This window comes from Hyalella azteca, unplaced genomic scaffold, assembly GCF_000764305.2.
Source record: "Hyalella azteca isolate HAZT.00-mixed unplaced genomic scaffold, Hazt_2.0.2 contig12724, whole genome shotgun sequence".
Classification (NCBI taxonomy): domain Eukaryota; kingdom Metazoa; phylum Arthropoda; class Malacostraca; order Amphipoda; family Hyalellidae; genus Hyalella; species Hyalella azteca.
This window is the reverse complement of record NW_025942674.1, coordinates 20716-35632: the sequence shown is the minus strand read 5'-3', so window position 1 is coordinate 35632 and position 14917 is coordinate 20716. Positions and strand designations below refer to the sequence as shown.

Genomic DNA, 14917 nt, shown 5'->3' with positions numbered 1-14917 from the left:
TCTGCTACCGTCACTGCACGGTACCCCTCTGATCTATCAGTACCGTGACTGGACGGTATCCCCTCTGTTCTATCAGTACCGTGACTGCACGTTATCACCCGTATTCTATCAGTACCGTGACTTCAAATCAGTACCGTAATGAAATCTACCGTAATCCAAATCAGAAGCTGCCGCGTCTGTAAATTTTCAATTGGTCTGTTCTATCAGTACCGTGACTACACGGTATCCCCCGTGTTCTATCATACCGTGTCTGCACGGTACCTTTTTGATCTATCATACTGTGACTGCACGGTACCCCCTTTGTTCTATCAGTACCGTGACTGCACGGTACCTCTCTGATCTATCAGTACCGTGACTGCACGGTACCTCTCTGATTTATCAATACCGTGACTGCACGGTACCCCTCTGATCTATCAATACCGTGACTGCACGGTACCCCTCTGATCTATCAATACCGTGACTGCACGGTACCCCTCTGATCCATCAGTACCGTGACTGCACGGTACCCCTCTGATCTATCAGTACTGTGATTGCACGGTACCCCTCTGATCTATCAATACCGTGATTGCACGGTACCCCTCTGATCTATCATACCGTGACTGCACGGTAATTCCCCCTGCCATCACACGGCATAGGATCACAAGTCCTTGATAAGGGAAAGTTAGGAATTTTTTGGGGCGGGATTTTCTTCACAGCTGCCTTGGGATATGATCCACCCATTTATGCACGACATGCATATAATGCATATTCAGGTTGGAAAGCTGTAAACTTGTTCGTAAAATGCACCCTTTGTGTATCATAAAATCTTCTGCACTGCACTGCAAATCAATTTTTAAATGCTTCTTTCTGAAAATTCCCCTAATTTCCCTTAAATTTCTGTAATTTCACCTCAAATTTCTCTAATTTCACCTCAAATTTTCCTTCATTTCTCCTCAAGTTTTCATGATTTCACCCCAAATTTCTATATTTTCACCTCAAATTTAAATAATTTCACCTCAAATTCTATAATTTCACCCCAAAATTCGCTTTTTCCCAGTCCAAAATTATGCACCATCTCGACATGTCGCGCTGGACGGTCGCTGGTGGTCCAGCGTAGGTACGGTAAACACACTGCACGGTCACGGCCAGAGGCGTATAAGGTTTAATTATAACTTAACCAGAGGCGTATAAGGTTTAATTATAACTTAATATGAGTTGAGATTTACAACTCGCATGACCACACACACGCACAGTCACGCAAAAAACACCCCGTCCGTATGTGCCCACTAATTCGTGCTATTTTAATGCGTGTAAAGCATGGGAGTTTTAGAATAGTTAACTTTTCTATAAGTAAAGGAGTATATAAGTTAACTTGTCTATAGTCTAGTCGACGTGTAACTTGTCTATAACTTCACTTCGTACACCGATTGTGCTGCAAAAAAATGGTATATCACTTTAATGTGTTATCATTTTCCTGCATCGTGCAGTTAAAATGTTACATTCAAATTGTACTATCGTTACAGTCCTAGAGCACTATCGTTACAGTCATACCAAATTGCCAAGACTGTAACTGTAACCTTGACCACAGTGGGCTAGCGGCACTGTGGGTGCCGACTGTACAGGCAATGTCACCTATCATTGCTGGCATCACCGACCGAATGATACTACCATTGCCCAGCCATCTTGGGCCGAGCCATAGGCAATATTTTCCACTCCTGTCCATACCTGCCGTGATCGGCCATGATCGGCGATAATCTGCGGTAATCGGCGGTAATCGACGTAATCGGTAATGAGCTCCGTATCGCCGTGACCGCGCGTGCCCAGTGACTTATGTGATAGCCGGATTATAGGCGGATTATAGGCGTGGCATCGGTGGGTTATCCGCGGCCGTTGCTCGGCCGAGGGTTATTGCAAGAGATGGTTTATGAGGGTGAAATATGTCTAAATATGCGTGTGCGTGTTTATGTGTGTGTGTGTTTGTGTACGTATGTGCATATGCACACTCACCAGGGATTGTTTGTCGGGTCAAGTACGTTTTTTAGCTGGTTGGTATATGAACGTGCATCTCATGTACGTCTGATTAATGCATGAAATGTAGTATTGCTTGATTTCTCAATATGTATTAACTTAAATTTCCAACTAAATTTTTAAATAAGTAAGCACAATTACCGCCATTTATAGTAAATTTAAATAACAGATATTAGCGTAAAAAATGCTTAACTTACGAGGTTAGAAGGACAGAGCTTTGAAGCAACACTAAGATGAATTGTTCAACCAGTATTCCAACCTACAACCTGCATAATTTAACCTGGCTATTTCCAACCTGCAACATGGACAATTTAACCTGGTAATTTTCAACATACAACCAAAACAATTCAACCTGGCTAACTTCAACCTGCAACCAGAAAAATTCAACCTGGTTATTTTTAAATTACAACCTGGAGAATTCAACCTGGTAATTTTCAACCTACAACCAAAACAATTCAACCTGGTCATTTTCAACCTGCAATCTGGACAGTTTAAGGCGCGATTCCTGCAAATATCAAATGGTTTCAGAAGACTGAATTCATTTTGAGATTAAAATTCAAATATCCATAGTGAAAACTTTACCGAAACACACTCCAATATAATTTTAATTATTCATTTTAATCTTGCCAACCACTACATATCACATTTTTTATCTAAGTTTAATTGCACGTGAACGCAATATAAACCAATACAAAACAAATTACTTCTACCCTCGGAGTTTATTGATGTTTGCTCATGACGCATCATTATTGTCATGATATATCTTTTGATGATATACAGAACCTTTCTATGGTATAGCTATTTATATAGTTATATGAGTCTTAGTTATTTATATAGTTATAAGAGTCAAGCCTTATATATAAGACTTGATATTACAATTTTATACCGAATATTTTCTTGAACTAGCTATTAATTTAGTTATTATAGAACCTAATATTCTGATTATATGCATAACCCTTTCATGATATAGCTATTAATTTAGTTATTATTGGACGTAATATTTTAATTATATACATAACCTTAGCATGGTATAATTATTAAATTAGTTATTATAGAGTTGAGGATTATTCACGGAGACACACTCGTGACGACAGCGATGCACAAATATGGTGCAGTGATGAGGCAGGCAAATATGGTGCAGTGATGATGCAGGCAAATATGGTGCAGTGATGAGGCAGGCAAATATGGTGCAGTGATGAGGCAGGCAAATATGGTGCAGTGGTGAGGCAGGCAAATATGGTGCAGTGGTGAGGCTGACAATTAATTGTTTAAATGAATTGATAATTAATTGTAATTTTTAAAACAAACATTATTATTACAAATTTTATATCATTTTCCTGTAAAAGCAATTCAAAGCAACAAAGAAAATTAAACTTTCATTTTTTCAATCCCTCCCCCTCAGACCCTCTCCCTTCTCCCCTACATTTATGACCCCTCGGCCCCTCGGCCCCCCGTGACCCCTCGGCCCCCGTGGCCCTCGGCCCCCCGTGACCCCAGCTTTGACCCCCGTGACCCCGGCGGTAGCGCGGGCCAGCGGCCCCGATTTCACCGACCGTCAAATTCCCACAATTTAGAGGGGGCATTTATATGGGGGGCAGGGAGGGGGCCTAGGGGGTGTAGGGGGCTGAATGGGCTGGGTTGAGTGGGCTGGGTTGAGTGGGTTGGTTTGAGTGGGTTGGGTTGAGTGGTTTAGGTTGAGTGGGTTAGGTTGAGTGGGTTGCGTTGAGTGGTTTAGGTTGAGTGGGCTGGGTTGAGTGGGCTGGGTTGAGTGGGCTGGGTTGAGTGGGTTGGGTTGAGTGGTTTAGGTTGAGTGGTTTAGGTTGAGTGGGTTAGGTTGAGTGGGTTGCGTTGAGTGGTTTAGTTGAGTGGGCTGGGTTGAGTGGGCTGGGTTGAGCAGGCTGGGTTGAGTGGGCTGGGTTGAGTGGGTTGGGTTGAGTGGGCTGGCTTGAGGTGGCTGGGCTGAGTGGGCTGGATTGAATGGGTTGGGTTGAGTGGGTTGGCTTGAGTGGTTTGGGTTGAGTGGATTGGGTTGAATGGGTTGGGCTGAGTGGGTTACATTGAATAGGCTGGGTTGAGTGGACTGGGTTTATTGCCATGGATGAGTGGGATTAGTGAGATCCATTAGCAAGTGGAAGAATTTAGAAAATATTTAAATAGAAAGTGGGGAAGAGTGGGAGCTAGTAAGTACCCACCACTCACGATAAATGTTTCGAGTGGGCCGAGTGGGGAAATTCCAAAATATTAGACCTTTCAAATGACTGAGCGCACCCATCATATGTATTCGGCACAGTATTTCGAAAAAAATTTAAATTAGATAAATAGTTAAACATCTTATAAGAAAATTTATGAGTTCCGAACCATTCTTGTTGCTATTGTTTATTATCTATTTATTGTTTAGACGAACAAGTTCCTGATATATCCTAGATATCCTCGGATGTAACAGCCCAGGCCACGCTGGAACACCGCCTCATATGGTTATGATTTACCATAAACTATAATCAGTTTGCCTTATACTTATAACAATACATGGGTCTTCGTGTCAAATTTCTGACCTATTTTATCTACCTAGCACTGACACGCTCTTTTGCCGGGACATGTTGGTTCAAGATGACCCACAATAGGTCTAGAGGTGCATCAATATTTAAACAAAATTTTACTCCTTTCTCCGAGTGTACTGGGATAGTCGGCCGTCTAATGGCCGCCGAAAAGCTGGCCGTATTTTAGCCGCCGAGAGGCTGACCGTCATTTGGCCACCGAAAAGCTGACTTTCATTTGGCCGCCGAAAAGCTGACCGTCATGTAGCCGCCGAAAAGTCGGCCGTCATTTGGCCGCCGAAAAATCGGCCGGAATGGATTACCGTTTACAAGGAAGAGGCGATGTGAATTTTGTGTGTTTTTCCCTCGCCGGGAACGGCGGGAATGGGAACGCTGTTCCCTCGAGCGACCTGGTTCTCAGATCAGCTGACCACAGAGCATTGTTTTAGGGGGCATTGTTCTGGAGCTGCCGTGACCTCGTGTGGTTCACTGCTGTGTGAACCTGGTTCACATGGAGGGTGAATTGTCGGGTACATGGTTCACATGGAGGGTGAATTGTCGGGTACATGGTTCACATAGAGGGTGAGTTGTTGGGTACGTGGTTCATTTGGTGAGTTCTTTGTTGCGTACATGGTTCACGAAAAGTTTATTGTAGTGGGTGCTGGGTAATTCACCCACGCATTGTAAGTATTACAAGTATTGTATCCCCCCCCACAGTCTCCCCAGTCTCCGGGTCCTCACTAGTCCCCAAGCCCCGATTCCTCGACAGTCTCCCAGACTCGCCGTCGAAGCCTCAGGGGCCGGTCCATAACTACTACTCATTTGCCCTCTGTTGGGTCAACTGAAGCCCTCAAATGGGCCAGCTGATGTCCTCAGATGGGCCAGCTGAAGCCCTCATATGGGCCAGCTGAAGCCCTCATATGGGCCAGCTGAAGCCCTCAGGCCAGCTGAGGGCTTATGGGCCAGCTGAAGCCCAGCTGAAGCCCTCATATGGGCCAGCTGAAGCCCTCATATGGGCCAGCTGAAGCCCTCATATGGGCCAGCTGATGCTGTTGTTGGCTTCTTGCTGCCGGTGATGGTGCAGAGGCAATCAGGGATTGTGCCCAGGAACACATCCGGTCTCTTGAAGGTCTCCAGGGTGAACTAGCTCTCTCTTAATACTTTGGCAATCGTTTAACAGCCTAGGCTCCGCCACGGATAGAAATCATTCCCGCAGTGATTGAAATTCAACGGCAGATCGGTCACGTAGAATCCTGCACAGTCTTCCTATTCTCTCGTTATGGCATGTCTCGATCCGGAAGGTCTCGCTCTCGAAGTTAGGTAGCAGTCCGATTATTATTTTCCAAGTGTTACAGAAGAGGATGTGAAGAGGTTGATCCACTCCATTGGTCACCCCCAGTCCCTAATACTCCCCCAAGCTTCCCCCAGCCCTGACAAGTCCCTTCAAGCCTCCACTTCTCCTCAGTCCCCATGCCTCCCCGGTCCTACGAGTCCCCTCAGTCCCTCCTCGCCCCGCAGTCCCTCATACCCAATCCCCCCCGTCCTCATTCCGCTAAGTGGAGCCGCGGCCAGCGTCCGCCGCTCCGGGCCGCCAGTTTTGCTTCAATCGCCGTAATTTTTGAAGCGTCGCCGCCGCCGCGAATCTCGCCTGCATTTCACTTCCGTTCGCTGGCTTCAAACTTCGGCGAAAAACCCAACGAAATCGATGCCGAATCTGCGCTGGAAATACGGCCGGGTTAGGGCCAGTTGCGTGCGGTGCAGGGCCGCTAGGCGATCATGTGTGGACAGCGCAATTGCCGTAAGAGCTTCACCGACAACAGGCGTCCCTGGCGTCCAAGAGACGACGTTTTGGGACGCTTGTGGACGACACGGCTATTGGCGTCCCTGGGGCGGCGCGTATTGGGACGCTTGTGGACGACACAGCTATTGGCGTCCCAGGGGCGGCGCGTATTGGGACGCTTGTGGACGACACGGATATTGGCGTCCCAGGGGCGGTGTGTATTGGGACGCTTGCGGACGACACGGATAGTGGCGTCCCAGGGGCGGCGCGTATTGGGACGCTTGTGGACGACACGGCTATTGGCGTCCCAGGGGCGGTGTGTATTGGGACGCTTGTGGATGACACGGATAGTGGCGTCCCAGGGGCGGCGCGTATTGGGACGCTTGTGGACGACACGGCTATTGGCGTCCCAGGGGCGGTGTGTATTGGGANTGAACTGACTACATAAACTGTACTGAAGTAAGTAGTTTTGACTCACACATTTCCCCCCAATTCCTCACATTTTTAGACGCTCTAAACGCGTAAGCCAGCGCCGCTGGTCAACCGATGGCGCGCCGATAACGCGGCGATGGCGCGCTGATAGAGCACAGCTTCTCCCATTGCTAAGGGTGTTTTGGCCGCCGATAAAACGCCTAAGTTTCATCTTATCGATTTTCTGGACGCTTTAAATGTAGCCCACGGTCACCTGGCAGTCAAATGGGTGATATTTTTATTTGCTTTCTGTTAAAAATAATTTAGATATTCATGAATTTGTACTACACACACAGTTTTGTAGCGTGGGTATGAAGGCTACACGTGGTCTGTAGCGCGGGTATGAAGGCTACACGTGGTCTGTAGCGTGGGTGTGGAGGCTACACGTGGTCTGTAGCGCGGGTGTGGGGGCTACATGTGGTCTGTAGCGCGGGTGTGGGGGCTACATGTGGTCAGTAGCGTGGGTGTGGGGGCTACACGTGGTCTGTAGCGTGGATGTGGGGGCTACACGTGGTCTGTAGCGTGGTTGTAGCGTGGGTGTGGGGGCTACACGTGGTCTGTAGCGTGGGTGTGGGGCTACATGTGGTCTGTAGCGTGACGGACGGTAACATAGACCCACGCATGACTGCATTTCGTGCGTGGTCTGATTCGTGCCATGCGTGTTACTGCGCACGATTGTGGGCTAAAACAACAGACAAGTTAACAAGACTCAAGTGAAATCAAACTTGCCGGCATTTACAATAACATAAAAATAATGTTAATTATAATCCATGCAACTACGCATTTTTAATTCAGATCTACATTTAAATGAATGCATACTAATATCTAGGTGAGAATTGAACTTCAAAGGAAGCCTGCAATTCAGAAGCATAATTCATTTTTGTATGAAGTTACGAATTTAATTTGGCATAAATTTATTACACATATTCATTTTGAAATAGATTTATCTGAAATTATTTTGGAATGACTGTTTTCTGCTGTTTTTTGATTTGATGAACATTTACTGTGGTGCGAAAATTAGTGTAATTCTGCAGAAACCTTTCTTTTGTGCAAGTTTGATTGAATTCAAAAGCTTGTTTCTTTTTAACGATTTTTGTCAAAACCTTCATATGTGTTTCTTCAATTTAGAAACATTATCAGGAGCTGAGGCCCTCATTATCCAGAGCTGAGGCCCTCATTATCAAGAGCTGAGGTCCTCATTATCAAGAGCTGAGGCCCTCATTATCAAGAGCTGAGGCCCCCATTATCAAGAGCTGAGGCCCTCATTATCAAGAGCGAAATTATTTTCAAAGTAATTTTAAGCTAATATTTTAAATTGTATCCACAATCTCCTTGATTTGTACTACTGTATGATTTGCACATTTTCAAAGTTCGATTTCGTGTGTTGCAAAACCATCACCTGCTTGATAATAAATTTCGTATATAGGATTGTAATATTGTATAGATTATTTATACAAATATATGATATTGCATATTTAAAACGTCAAATTTTATCTAAAACTTTTAGATCTACGGGCCCCAGCAAGAAATTTTGTTCGACTCATTGAAAAAAATAAATAAAAAGATGGTTAATAAAAATCATGCTCTCGTCTTTATTCAATCTTGTATTTATTGTAGTATACATGTATTTTGTATGAAAGTATTCAGTACAAATTGTTCGACTAATAAAAAAAAGGAACAAATAAAAAGATGGTAAATGAAAAGCATGCTCTGGTCTTCGATTAAACTTGTATTTATTGTAGTATACATGTATTTTTGTATGAAAGCATTCAGTACAAATTGTTCGACTCATGAAAAAACAAACAAATAAGAAGATGGTTAATAAAAAGCATGCTCTGTTCTTCAATTAAACTTGTATGTATTGTAGTATACATGTATTTTGTATGAAAGAATTCAGTACAAGCAAAGAAGAGTTGTGGTGAAATCAAGCCACAGGTTCAGGGTAGAAAAAAGCTTGTTGTGTCCGGCGACTGTAAGACGATGCGGCGTGACGAGGCAGAATATCATCACCATCATCGTCCTCACCATCATCGTCCTTACCATCATCATCCTTACCATCATCGTCCTTACCATCATCATCCTTACCATCATCGTCCTTACCATCATCGTCCTTACCTTCATCGTCCTTACCATCATCGTCCTTACCATCATCGTCCTTACCATCATCATCCTTACCATCATCGTCCTTACCATCATCGTCCTCACCATCATCGTCCTTACCATCATCGTCCTTACCATCATCGTCCTTACCATCATCATCCTTACCATCATCGTCCTTACCATCATCGTCCTCACCATCATCATCCTCACCATCATCGTCCTCACCATCATCATCCTCACCATCATCATCACCACACATCCTACGGTCACCACACATCCTACGGTCACCAAACATCCTACGGTCACCACACACCCTACGGTCACCACACACCCTACGGTCACCACACATCCTACGCTCACCACACATGCTACGGTCACCACACATCCTACGGTCACCACACATCCTACGGTCACCACACATCCTACGGTCACCACACATCCTACGGTCACCACACATCCTACGGTCACCACACGGCCGTATGACGTGAGGGTAGCGCCATGTGGTCGCCAGCTTTCGTCTTTTTACGCGAGGGCAAAAACGAGGGAATTCGAGGGCAGCTAAAAAATGCGCGGCGCAGGAAGCTCGGCTATCGGGTGAGCCGAGCAAATAAATGCGAAGAGGGGAGCGTGGGACTCTAGGATCTAGGAGACTCTAGGATCTAGGAGACACTATGATCTAAGAGTTCTTAGGTGGCTTAGGGAGGCTCAAAGTGCTGCTATAAGACTCTAGATGTCTTAAGGAGCTTGTATGCGATGCAGAGGACCACTAGATAGATTAGAGACCCTGTAAAATACGCCAAGAGTTTCTAGATGACAATAGGACGATTTGGAGGATTCTAGGAAGAGACGATAGGAGTTTTTGAAGGACTCTAGAAAATTTCAGAGAACTCGTGGGTGATCCAGTATGTGCTATGTTGCTCTAGACGGCCTGTTTAGTAAGTTCTAGTAATCTCGTGGAGGTTTCAAGAGATTCTAGGAGGATGTAGGGGGAACATTTGAAACACTAGACATAAATTATACTAGGACTAGTCGCTTTCGCTAGGTATGATTTTTCTAGAATCAAAAATTTTCTTTATCGCATCTAGAAACATTTGTTCTTTATCGCATCTAGAAACGGTTATCCTTTTCGCATCTAGAAGCGATTGTTCTTTATCGCATCTAGAAACGATTATTCTTTATCGCATCTAAAAACGATTGTTCTTTATCGCATCTAAAAACGATTGTTCTTTATCGCATCTAAAAACGATTGTTCTTTATCGCATCTAGAAACGTCAATTTTAGATCTCATGGGGAAAGGGGGGGGGGAATGATTTCTAAATTAAGCTATGCGAATGATTTGTGAATAATAATAAATTCAAGATTAAATTAATACATGATAATAGTAAATCATTATCACGCCAATCAAATTTAGGATAACTTTAATACATTTACTAATATATAATCATATTTATATTATTCTATAGTACATTGACATATGATAACTTATATTTCTATAACCTATACGCGCTAGGTAAAAGGTGAGTAGAGAATATCTTATTTTGAATTTATTAATATCTTAGTAAATGAATATCAATATAATGTATCAGGAATTTAATCTAATATGATGTTTGTGGAAGAGAATCTAAGATACTCTATAACACTCCTACTGTATACATATATACTGGCATATATACTAGCATACATTTATAAGCATATATATCAGCATATAGAACAGCATATATACTGATATCTCAATGGAGCTCATAAACAACCTTAGTGATATTAAGTTCAAATTTTAAACTTCAATGTTGTTTAAAATTATTGTTATAATTATTATTAGCATTAATATTATTATTATTATATATATAAGCAATATAAATAATATTATTTTAGTATTATTCTTGATGGTTTTATTAATATTATTATTATTATCATTAATATTATTATTATTATTATTATTATTCAGAGCTATAATTATTATTCATTCATTAGCATTATTCAGGAATTCATTATTGTTATGAATTAGAGTGTATATATAATTCATTGTCACCCGGCTTCTAATCTCTTCAATGTCATGCCAAAAGAATGCACTCGCACAACTATTTAACTTAGTATAACTATGTAAATATATTATATAGGTTTTCTTGCTACGCGTGCTGTCCATTAAACCATATTTACATTTTAATTTTGTGCATCAATAAAGCCTTCCGTTGAAAATAAACTTTGTAATCGATTTTTTCAATACATAAAAAAATTTTAAACCTTTTCTATAAAATATTTTTCATTATATAAGTGATTGGAAAAGTACAAATGCAAAATGTATCAGAAAATTTGTCCGAGATTGGAAAATAACTAATGAAAAATGTATAAAAAAATTCCTCCCAAAAAAATCCTAATTTAGTAAGAATAAAAATTAAGTTGCTAGTAAGCAACATGAAGTTCAACTTACCGCTTTTAACTTACTTGCATTTTTAGAAGCCGTGTGACGAGGGAAGCAGCGCGTCACGGATATTGTTTTTAGGGCATCTAAGGACATGTTAAGGGGGAGTTTAAGGACATTTTAGCGGGTAACCCGAGTGTTTTAGGGGAGCAGTAGGACGAGGGGAGACTGCCTTAAGGTTAAGGGTTAGTCCGGGGCACTGACAGGGTTAGGAAGGGTTAGTAACGACACAATGTAAGGTAGTTAGAGAGATACCCTTAACGATGGGGTATAGTGTGACATGCAGGTGTTGTGAGGGTATGGGGAGTGAGGGGAGTGAGGGGAGTGAGGGGAGTGAGGGGAGTGAGGGGAGTGAGAGAAGTGAGGGGAGTGAGAAAATATGATAAAGAAAGCGACCAAAAATAAAGCAAATGAGGTCTAGGTGGTCTGGTTACATGCCTCACTCACATGTCAAGTCTACGGAACTGGCGACCTGCGCAACTTTCTGAAGCCATCACTCGTTAATTGCTGATTTTTTGTGGTTAGTTTAGTAAGAATGTTCCACAATGCTAATCATTATTGTGTCAATATTAATGTCAGTAAGTTGGCGTCTTGCAAACCATTGGATTTTTCGTAAACTTACTTAATTCTTGATTAGTGTGTATAATTGCTTACAAAACGCCTTCATTTTATCAATTTCGTGGGCAAGCTAATACTTTCTAAAATGTTAATTTCCGAAAAAGTATAAGCAAAATGAGATATATTAGCTCGTATATATTTTCTAATATATGCGATTTGCAAGGAATAATGCGCAGTTGGATAATTCATTAAATACGGCCATCACTCCGTAAAAATGTATTACAGTGAAATTTTAAATATATACATATATATATATATATATATAAATTCAAAGGGTAACCATCTTACCTCAATCTAGTTCAATTCCCTCATTTTATTGTAGATAATTCAGGAAGATTCATCACTTTCGTCTCGAAAAATATTCAATAAGAATAAGAACGTCAATTGCTTTGTTAAATTGGAAACTATCATTTAAATGCTCATATTTTAATACTAGTCATGGGAGGAATGGTATGTATACAACATTGGTCAGATAATTGGTGATTGTCAGAGGCCTGATGCCGTAGCCTCTAACACAAACTGAGGGGGGTGATTGGTCTTTTAGGGAGGAGATTTAAATTGATCATGCATGGTAACTTACATGATTAATGGTTAAAAATAGTTAAATAAAATTTCAGGGCCTTGCGCATCCGCGATATAGGCATGAGTGCCTCTTATATGAAGTGGTCGGCCACTCGGAATATTTGATATAGCGGCCACTCGGGAGGTTGGAGTGAGGAACAACATTTATCATTCATCAATGTTTTAAGGATTAATTTATTAATCTTGTTATGATCATTCGTCAATATTGTGCTGATCATCCATTATTAATTCATGAAAGAACTCGGCGGCGGCGGCGACGACGACGCGTGTTGTCGCCCGACGGTTGACCGGCGGCGGAAGACGCGCTTCCGACGCCTGGGAGTTACCGCCTTAAAAGCCTCAAGACTGAACACCTGCCGCCACCTGCCGCCACCTGCCGCCGCCCGATGGACCGTCCACCATCCTTCCGTGACGTGATTTATGCCTGCTTCACCCTTTCACTTTCATGATCTGGGGCCATACTTTCAAAACTCGCTACGTGAACGTAAGTACTTATGCTCGATTTTATTGTCCATGATTGGTGGATTTTGCTTGAAAGGCTGTCAATGATTGGCTGATGAACTTACGATCTCTTAACTTTTTTTGAAAGTATGGGCCCTGGGCGAACTATTTCTGGACGAACTATATCTGGACGAACTATATCTATATATCTATCTGGACGAACTGTAATTTCTTGTAATGAATGTCACTGATGAATGTTTCTGAATGTTTCTGAACGTTAATAAATGTTACTGGCGTACCCAGTCGAGATCCAGATTCCATTCAGAGGCGGCGGAGGCTCGCCCTATAGCCGCCTTAGAGGCAGATCGGGCCTGAATCGGCCGCCTACTGTATTCGGCTACTAATTAGGAGCCGTTTTCGGGAGCCACTTGCCAGACGAGCCGAATTTGCTTAAGACAGACGAAATAAGCATCTAGTTTGGTTGACTCATACTTATCCTGCTCAGTACCCAGTGAAAATTTACAGTCGCGGCAGCTTCTGATTTGGATTACCAGAAGCTGGGGCGACTCTAAATTTTGTTACCCAGTGAAAATTTACAGTCGCGGCAGCTTCTGATTTGGATTACCAGAAGCTGGGGCGACTCTAAATTTTGTTGGGGTAGTTGGCATGAGTTCTTAGCGCGAGCGTGACCAGGGTCTATACATTCAAAAAAAGTTAAGAGATCGTAAGTTCATCAGCCAATCATCACCAGCCTTTCAAGCAAAATCCACCAATCATAGACAAGAAAATAGAGCGTAAGTACTAACGTTCACTTAGCGAGCTTTGAAAGTATCCACCAATCATAGACAAGAAAATAGAGCGTAAGTACTTAAGTTCACTTAGAGAATTTTGAAAGTATGATCCCAGCCCCTGATTCAGAAACCCAGACGATGCATGTACGTGTATGCTTTTTCATGCACTTCTTCATGCACTTCTTCACGAGTGCATGCATGAAATTATTCACGAGTGTACGTCAACATGTGTACGTTAAACTATCGTCTATATGTTTGATTTGAGTGCTTTTTTTCACGCAAACCGATTCGACACTTCTGGGAAAAATTTTTGGTCCAAAGTTTTAGAATCACGTAAGCGTTAGCGCGATCTTCATTGCGCGTGAAATGCGTGTTTTCAAGCACGCGACCATTGCGCGTGTTTAGCTAAACACGCGTGCATTGCGTTATCCTCAACGCGCTTGCGTTATATGCTTGTGCATTTTCGCTTGCAATATGAATATAATGAATAATGACATCATTTTTGCTTGCAATATCAAGATCTGTGCATTGCCTGTGTTCAGCAAAACACCGACGTTTCAAAGGCAGGGATACTAAAAGAAGTCTCTTTCTAATCCCTATTGAGGAGTGGGTTTTGCAACTACCCCGGCTTGAGACTATGGTAGGCAGTGGGATATAGTTCGGATACGCTACTTTTGGGCAGTAATTTAAAGTTCTCAAGTTTCTATAAAATTTTGTAACTCTATCACCAATGTTGAACTCGTTTTTCTTTTAAATTGCGTAATTTTATCGCTAATGGTGAACTCACTTTTATTTTAAATTGGGTAATTTTGTCGCTAATGGCAAAGTCTACGACTCGAAAACAACTGAGAATTGAAATTTTAATTCTTTGGATTCTGAAAATTTCAGCAATTCAAAGGCCTTAGCCTTTGCCGTACAGTGCGTGTTTTTGAAGTTATACATACAATATAAGATAAACTTATACTAAATGGTACTTTCTTATACTTACTAACGGTTACTTACTTATAAATATACTTACTCTTTCATTTCTCTCTCAAAGTCCTATCATATTTTGCTCTGCATGTCCCAACGATAGTGAGGCATGTTTAAGCCAGGAGATGAAATATGCAACATCTGAACTATTATGTACGTGTGTTCTGCCACTTTGTTTCGTACAATTCCATATCATTGTTGA

General features: G+C 42.3%; 1 protein-coding gene across 1 annotated transcript; it reads right to left on the bottom strand.

The window, feature by feature from the left end:
- Window positions 1-8716: 8716 nt before the first annotated feature.
- On the bottom strand, window positions 8717-9151 carry LOC108672382 (prostatic spermine-binding protein-like). Its single transcript, XM_018160025.1, has one exon. It carries the CDS (start codon window positions 9149-9151, stop codon window positions 8717-8719), a length of 435 nt encoding a protein of 144 aa, XP_018015514.1.
- Window positions 9152-14917: the final 5766 nt, after the last annotated feature.